Here is an 8,246-nt window from a genome sequence, read left to right as displayed (position 1 = left end):
TCACTGGTGTGATCTGACATGTGCGTACAGAGACTGGTCTTGACTGATCTTTGCTTTGGCTCTTCTAGTGTTTAGAGGTTTCTGACCAAAACTAATGGCTGCATAATTCAGGGTGTCTTCATTCTAATTTAAAGAGAGAAAAGAAACTCCAATTATGAGAGGAAAAAGACATGTGATATGGCATAACGTACACCAAAATCCTAACGTTTTATATTTTAAACTTTTTATTTAAAAAACTTTAAAAAGTACTAATTGATAAAACAGATTACTGTAATTGGAGTCACTATTTCTACATTTAAGATCTCAAAAATAAGAAAATGGCGTACTTACTTGACTCTCTTGAGATGTAGGCACTTTGGAAAATTTAAGAAACACTATTGTTATTATAAATGGCAGTTATATGTGTTATTATCAGTTTGTCAGTTTTTGCATTATATAAAATTAATGCACAATAAAAAATTATTTTATACAAAAAGACTTACCTTTATTCTGAACCCTGTATAGTTTTATTCCCAGAAAAACAACAAGGGCAAAAAATATGATGTTTGAAAATCCAAGAGCAAGAAGAGTTGGGGTCACATCAACACTCTCTGAAAGAAAGTGAACTTTAATTTCTAAAATAACTTTTTATTTATTTATTTACTTTTATTAGATCAGTTCAGTATCTTGTATTCCACTTTGAAAGATCAAACCAAACCAATTAAAACCAATTTTCACCTTTATCTTACCTCTAAAATTTAGTTCAGTTCCTTTTCCAAACAATATCTCTCCACACGCGGCCACAGCACAGTAGTAAATCCCAGCATCAGAGTGACTGATGTTGCTCTTGAAGAGATTGTAGACACAGCTCTGTGTTTGAGACTCAGTGCTGTTCTCACACTGACCATTTCTCTCTCCTTTTGTGTAAAGTATCCCTTGAGATTCTCCCAAGCTTTGCCTGAACCAGTAGACACTGTGTTCTCCTGCACAGCTCTCAGTGAAGATGCTGCACTGCAAACTCACAGAATCCCCTGGATGAAGCTTGTCTATTGAAGACTGCTGAAAAATTGTGTGTCTGTCCACAGCTGCATCTTGAAAAGGACATAAAAGTGACATTTAATAGAAAAACAAAGCCACAAATCATTTAATACAATCAACACACATTTGAAACCATACCTTTGACAAGTAATCTGGTTCCTGCACCCATTCCAATGGTGTAATGTGATGAGACTACACAGAAATATGTTGCTGAGTCTGAAGGCTTTGTCTTTAAAATGGTCAGATTAAAATGATCATCTCCTTTAATAACAATAAAACGATTTGCTTTCTCAAAGTCCTTGTTCCAGCTGGGTTGTAGCTTTATATAGAAAGACACAATTTGTACGTTTTTTCTATCAGCCGTCTGTTTAAACCACGCTGTTGTCGTTTGCAGAAGACTTGAAAAGGTGCAAGTGAGGTTCACATCCTCTCCAGCTCGAACTATTTTTACATGATCCTCCTGAACAACATCCACATCAGAGGAGCAGACTGCAAAATGAAGAACACAACAGGTACCTTTAGAGTTGAAAGTGTTATGTAGTGTTAAATAAGTTGTAAATAAATAGTTGTTTAATATTTAAAATCACATATAGGTTAATTTACCTATTTTTGAGGCAAGTAAAACAATTAAGTAATATCTCATGATCAGTCGTCTTCCAAAATAATCGTGCTTTGAATTCCCCTGAAAAAGCGAATGATGAGCACACTATCAATCCATTAACACATGGTAAAGAATAATGGTAGATCAGACTAGACCGCGGTCTTACCATGTGTCCATCGGCCTCTGCTTCACACAACTGATGCACATATGCACTTTCACCTAAACTTTTATGCATTCACACCCCTTGCCACATCAAAATGCTACATTTTTCCATTGCTCCAAAAAAAACATCTCTCATTTATTAAGACACATATTATAAATACTACTATTTATTTACCAGTTTATAGTTAACAGAAGCTTGCTTTCAAAACTATCTGGTCAATATGTTGTTTCATTGCAACTAAAAATTAATTTTTGTGGTTTGTCAGATGAAAAGCAGGAAATAAGACGTTCCAAAGCATATAACCAGAAAATTAACCCTTAAAGGGCCCCAATATAAAAGTTCCCGAGTTTAGTTATAGCGATGATGAGTATCCAAGATATGAAACTTTTAAATACATTTTGAAAATAGTTTGAATCAAGGGGTTGACAGATGGCAAGGGCATGATCAAGTTTAACTATTGCATGATTTATTCATGCATGCATGCTTTGTCTATATTTGCACACTCTAAGAAAAGTCTATAAAAATAGGACCCAGTGTACTGTGTTAATATGAAGGATTTTTTCCAGATTGATTTATCAGCGATGTTTTACTTATATTTTAATTAAGGATTACATTGTATTGTGTTTTAGGGATAAAGGACATGTCTGCGAACTTAATTGATAATGTCCTGGTAGAAAATTACCAGTACCTTTCCTTTTGTTAATGGACTTTTTCTTCATATTAGTTCATATTAGAATGGTGCACAATAGATGTTTTGCTACCTCTCAACTATACTTAAGTTCATAATGTAGAGTAAGAATTATGTATTTTGTCAATTTTCAAGGAATGTTCACAGTATAAACATTACTTGTTTTCATGATCCATTTGTTTTCTAATACAAAGACAGCCACAGCCATTAGTGATTACATTTGGGCTAATATGGCCTATAACCAATAAATGTCTGACATATAAATCTATGCTACTGTGTTAAAAAAAAACAAAAAACAAAGGCAAATGAAAAAAAAAAGTTTATTATAAGAAAATATGAAAGATGAATAAATACTCCTTTTTAAAAGTTATACATCATACAAAACAGTTTGTGTATGTGGTTTAAAACAGTTTATGTTAATAATCTGTAGATTGATTGTTGTACTTTCTTAAGAAATGAATTAAACTCTAGTGCTACATGATAACAAAAGTAAATTCAATTGTAAAATAGCTAGAAACAAATAAATATCTAATACTGGGCATTACTGCTTCCCAATACATACATACATACATACATACATACATACAAACAAACAAACAAACAAATAGCAGACAAAAGACAACGTGCATAAAGCACCTCTTGGTTAGAACAAAGATCCAATCATCCAGGCAGAATCTTCATGACATATCGGAAAGTCTACCACCAGGTGCAAATCGAACAATTTGATTGGCTGATGAATTTGTCAATCTGAAACGAGAGCCCTGAAGACTCTAATAAGGGGCGGAGCTTAGACTCGCGCTTTACTTGAGAACGTCAAAGACGTCAACTTGATTGGATTAACTTTTTGGCATTATTTGTTTGTACACTTACTGCATAGTATCAAGAGATAAGTAAATAAATAGAAACAAATGAGAATGAGAAAAAAGTTATTTATTTAATTTTAAGCTCCTGTTAAACCAACAGGTGGCTTTCCTCATCATAAAAACGGCGTGTATTTCGAATCGATAGCCTACCTGCCATGCATGTGCTTCAATATCTCTGCAGGCCTCTACTATTTCTTGGAGAAATGTTTGTCATAGAGGTTGCAGTCATATTTCATCCATAGGATAAAAAGAACTCAGGAATATGATAAAATTAACCTTTTCTTTTCTCCAATATCTTGATTATTTGTTAGCTCTGAGTTTTCACAGAAATGACCAATATTATGCATAGTAAAGTCGTGATAGGCTAATTGTGTAAATTGCATTTGTTTGCTATATGTGTTAATAACATAGAATATATCAGAGAATATGACTTAATGTTTGCTGTCTGTTGTAGTGTTTTGAAAAAATAAACTTGAAATTTATTTTTTGTAGCGTTTCAAGAAAGCGTATTCATGAGCATAAATTCAAGATAAAATGGGCCTATTCCAAATATGTTATGCAATCAATAGAGACCACTTCAGTAGTTCTGTCAGTATGTGTTTTTGTTAAAGGGGTCATATGATGTTGCTAAAAAGAACATTATTTTGTGTATTTGGTGTAATGAAATGTGTTTATGCAGTTTAAGGTTCAAAAAACACATTATTTTCCACATACTGTACATTATTGTTTCTCCTCTATGCCCCGCCTTTCTGAAACGCGCCGATTTTTACAAAAAGAGCTTGTAACACTCCAAAGAGAAAGGAAAAATTGAAATCGCATCAAATTACTCCTTTAAATGTGTTAGCGGGAATATTTTGAGTGAAATTGCATACTTGATAAATGAAAAGTCTGTTTGGATGGTGTTATGCATAAAAAGAAAAAGCATGCAGCAATGAATAAAAGATACAGAAACAATAATGTATAAAGCAGACTTTATGTTTGGCTATTTACAGAAATGTAAAGCCACCCCTACGTTGTTGCATTGTTTTGGGCGGAAGATTAAAAACATATCCTACTCAGACTATCGTTTCCTACCCAGACTGGCCTCTTTCTTATTTTTTTTTATTGCACCACACTTTGAATTGAAACCACAGAAACGCCTTTCAACAGGACAACAACTGAACTTTGCTTTCCTTTGACAGAAAAATAAGACATCTTAATGTCAAAAACAAAACAAACAAAAAAATATTTCAGATTTTCAATCCACTCCATTCTGTGCGATTTATAAGCATTTTGAAAAGTGGGGACAGGGGGGAATGTCCTGAAAAGTCACCTTCTCCTTGTAATACCTATGTCATACCCTTGTCATTATACAAATTTATGTCCTCATTACACACACACACACACACACACACACACACAGTTGAGTTATGACAAAAGAATGAGGTAAATACATTTTCCATTTTTTTGTGCATTGAAGTTCAGATTTAGTCAAGAGGAGAAAGGCGTGTAATAGGGAATTCTGATTTAGTCCATGTTAACATTACACTATTAGAATAGAAGACAAAATAAAGCCCAGGAAATAAAGAGTAACTTTCAAAAAAATAAAAAACTGGTCTGAGGATATTTGTCAACAACAGATTTTGTTCCAGACACTAAACAGCTCATAATTATGTCTTGTTGGAATAATAATGATGTCAAGTATACTGTTTGAAAATTCAGACAAAATACACTACAGGCCTGGTTAGTGTTTTACTAACTCCTCTAGAGGGGCACTTGTTTGTTTAGATTTCCTGTGTGCATTAAAATATACTCTATAGAATTAAATTGCATTTTTCATGTATTAGGAAATAGCACAATTATATTGTGATACATACATATTTCTTTCCTGTCTTGATGTCTTGATGTCCTGATATCTGACATCTTTTAAGACAAATTAGATACACTAGTATTTCATTTTTATAATTTTATTTAAAAATCACATATTCAGCATGAGACAAAAAGCATTCAAACTATATATTTTAAGCACAAAACATTAATATTTCAGTTAAAAAGCATTTTTTTTATTTATTTATAGCTTGCATATAATCATGATCAATTTAAAATGGGAATATAACAAAGTCTTTCACTATTAGAAAACAATATTTACACAGTCAGGCTTCCATTGTACTTGTATTATTGTAAATGTATTACTTATTTTTTATACAAACTAATGGATGTGTTAAGATTATTTGATTATTTTTTTTTGCCATTAAAAAAAATCGACTCACAAGTTGATATTATTCATTCAACCAATTGCAAGAAATGCAGGCGCTGGATTGTGAGATATCAAAAGCAGCAAAAGATAAATCTGTGTGTCGATACATCTGTTAAAATCTGACCAGATATAGGCATGTTACAAAAACATTGGAATCAGTTTTGCTCTGTTACCTCTCTGCCCTTTTCACAGTTAATGGCTAAGGAAAGAAAAGAGTCATGAATTGATTAAAGGTCAAAATAAAGCTGTAAGTGAGGCTGTGGAAATCCAGAATACTAGTCAGAGGAGCAAACACAGAGCATATATTTTAATTCCCATATTGATGAGGTAATATAGGAGATAGATATAGATATAGAAGTCAAATTTCTCATGTTTCACTTTTCATACCAGTTTTATTCCAAGAGTCTTCTAAATGTTAAAGACGCTTGTGAAACATTGTATAATTTACAGTAGTGGTGACATCACCCTGAAACAGAACCACAGTTAAAAATGGTACATTGTTTCAATAGTTTGATTATGGGCATACTGACTAATTGAAATATAAATTGGAAAAACAAATTTAATGCAGTCATTAAGCATTTTCACATTTTATATATATTGGCATAAAGCACACTTAACATTAAGCTGAGTCTGAAAGCAAGCATGGGCTTACCATTGATTTATCCAGCACAATGTAGGGGATTTCATCTTGAATGAACAATAAGAATTCATATGTTACAACTGCACTGAAACTGATATTGATTTGACTATTATGACTTAAAGGGCGATAAAGCATGTAAATCTTACCTTTTTGCCGGTGCTTGTGCAACTTTGCACCCAGAATTATGATCACAATCACAGATAAACAGTTTGAAGATGCTAAAACTAGGGTAATTGTGGTCCATGGTGTATCTTTAGATATGAAAAAGACAACATCATTTTTCAAAGATATTAATGATGCAACAACATCATGAGCCCACAAGATTAAAAAAAATTTTTTTTTTGCAAAAATAATGGATACCTGGTCTAGGTAAATCAGGTTTTCGTGCATCTCCAAACAGTATCTGTCCACATGCGGCCACAGCGCAGTAGTAAATCCCAGCATCAGAGTGACTGAGGTTTCTCTTGGGTAGGCTGTAGATACATTTATGTGCAGTAGAGTTCACATCAGAGCTCCTCTCACATTGAGCGTTCCTGCGCTCCTGAGTGAATATAATTCCTGGAGGATATTCTCCAGATTCACGTCTGAACCAGTAGACGTTGTGTTCTCCTGCACAGCTCTGAGTGAGGACAGTGCACTGCAGCGCCACTGCAGAGTCTTCTGGATGCACTGGATCTATCACAGTTGTCTGATCATCAGAGTGCATGTTTAGTCGTCTGCCTAAAAGAAAATAAACAACAACGACATGATTGTAATTTGACCAGACACAATGTGCTAAAATACATGTACCACAGTAAAGAAAACATTCTGCTTACCTTTAACAATGAGATCAGTGCCTTCCCCAAATATGAACTGATATATATATTTAACACAATAGTATGTTGCAGTGTCCGATTCTTTTGCATTTGTGATGCTCAGATTAAAACGGCTGTCATCTTTTTCTACAAAAAAGCGATTATGTTTGTTAAAGTCATTTTCAAAGACGGCAGGTAAACCTTGATATGACAAAGTGATTAAAAGGGGTTTCTCTCCAGCTCTTTGTTTGACCAAAGCAACAGTGGTTCTTGACTCTTTTGGAAAAGTACAGGTGAAGTTAACACTGTCTCCTGCTTGAACAATCTTCAGATGATTCTGAGACTCGATGTCTGCATTATCTGAGCTGCCTAGAAATGGAATAAGAAAACAGTTAGCATCGCCTGCTGTACAGTAGATTTGCTTTGTTCAAACACATTGAAAACAAGTAGGATGTCTATTTTTATTTTTTTTTTTTTGCTCATTTAGTCGAAGTGTAGGTCTGAGATTAACAGAATACAAAATAGTAACTTACACTTTAAAAAGTAAAGCAGTAGTATAAAAAAATGCTGAATCATTTTGTTACATCAACTCCAAATAGGTTAAATCATCTAGAGGGGGGAAAAATAATTATTGTTATATTATATGCATTATTATACAATTATGCAATTCTAGTTTGTCACATATTACTTATAATATATATATATGACCAAAAATGTATTCAAGTTATTTTAGCATTTTGTGTAGAAACAGAGATATTTACCTCATTAAATCTCATTTTCTTCTTCTTTGTACTGGTTGACTGAATGAATTACCTTTCACCTATAAATATATTAACAGAGCTGGATTTACTTGATTATAGTAAATGAAAAGATTGGATTCAGTTGTAAAAGAAAAAAGAACCAGCTCAATAGCAACTAAACTAAACTAAAGTGGTAGGATATCTGCGGCATGAACTACACGAAAGACAATCTCTTTATTATGAAACTGACCTACTCAAAAGATCGACGCCCCACTACAAGTGCCTCTGAAGTGTGAAAAATAGAAAAAACACCACATGTAACATAAGCATTTCTTTCATTGAAAGCACACAAACCTTCAAATGGCCTTTACATTTTTCTTCTTTTGACAGATTGATGATGTAAAAAAAATTGTGTAAATTTTTATAAGCTTAGTACACATGGTTTTATATTACTTTGACATTTAAACAAAACAGTAGAAAACACTGCTACAGTGGGATTTCTAA

The 8,246-nt window shown here is 33.1% G+C and overlaps 2 protein-coding genes across 3 annotated transcripts; both read right to left on the bottom strand.

Moving 5' to 3' along the window:
• LOC107603163 (uncharacterized) lies at nt 1-1,693 on the bottom strand. Of its 2 annotated transcripts, XM_016295881.1 has the most exons (6): nt 1,621-1,693; nt 1,156-1,506; nt 729-1,070; nt 483-590; nt 331-353; nt 1-123 (listed from the first exon to the last, which is right to left on the bottom strand). In XM_016295881.1, the coding sequence occupies exons 1-6, from the start codon at nt 1,658-1,660 to the stop codon at nt 1-3; spliced, it is 987 nt and encodes a 328-aa protein (XP_016151367.1). In that variant the 5' UTR covers nt 1,661-1,693. The 2 variants fall into 2 exon arrangements, with proteins under 2 accessions (XP_016151367.1, XP_016151366.1); XM_016295880.1 differs by lacking the exons at nt 1-123; nt 331-353 and adding an exon at nt 124-146 and having other exon boundaries at nt 1,621-1,660.
• A 4,290-nt stretch (nt 1,694-5,983) lies between these two features.
• On the bottom strand, nt 5,984-7,578 carry LOC107603132 (uncharacterized). The gene is made up of 6 exons (XM_016295845.1): nt 7,536-7,578; nt 7,024-7,371; nt 6,569-6,928; nt 6,355-6,459; nt 6,221-6,255; nt 5,984-6,034 (listed from the first exon to the last, which is right to left on the bottom strand). The coding sequence occupies exons 1-6, from the start codon at nt 7,576-7,578 to the stop codon at nt 5,984-5,986; spliced, it is 942 nt and encodes a 313-aa protein (XP_016151331.1).
• Nucleotides 7,579-8,246: the final 668 nt, after the last annotated feature.

The sequence above is a fragment of the Sinocyclocheilus grahami genome, unplaced genomic scaffold (assembly GCF_001515645.1).
Source record: "Sinocyclocheilus grahami isolate Dianchi unplaced genomic scaffold, SAMN03320097.WGS_v1.1 scaffold341.1, whole genome shotgun sequence".
NCBI lineage: Eukaryota > Metazoa > Chordata > Actinopteri > Cypriniformes > Cyprinidae > Sinocyclocheilus > Sinocyclocheilus grahami.
Note: the sequence above shows the minus strand (reverse complement) of the source record. Positions and strands in the feature narration are given on the sequence as shown.

Excerpts from the sequence above, each read along its gene's own strand:
- LOC107603163 (XM_016295881.1), bottom strand. The coding sequence starts at position 1,660 with ATGAGATATTACTTAATTGTTTTACTTGCCTCAAAAATAG. Across the intron at positions 591-728 it reads AACTGAACTAAATTTTAGAG|AGAGTGTTGATGTGACCCCA; the intron begins GTAAGATAAAGG and ends ACTTTCTTTCAG. Across the intron at positions 354-482 it reads ATACAGGGTTCAGAATAAAG|TGCCTACATCTCAAGAGAGT; the intron begins GTAAGTCTTTTT and ends AATTTTCCAAAG.
- LOC107603132 (XM_016295845.1), bottom strand. The coding sequence starts at position 7,578 with ATGATTCAGCATTTTTTTATACTACTGCTTTACTTTTTAAAGT. Across the intron at positions 7,372-7,535 it reads ACTGCTTTACTTTTTAAAGT|GCAGCTCAGATAATGCAGAC; the intron begins GTAAGTTACTAT and ends TTCCATTTCTAG. Across the intron at positions 6,256-6,354 it reads GCACAAGCACCGGCAAAAAG|ATGAAATCCCCTACATTGTG; the intron begins GTAAGATTTACA and ends TGTTCATTCAAG.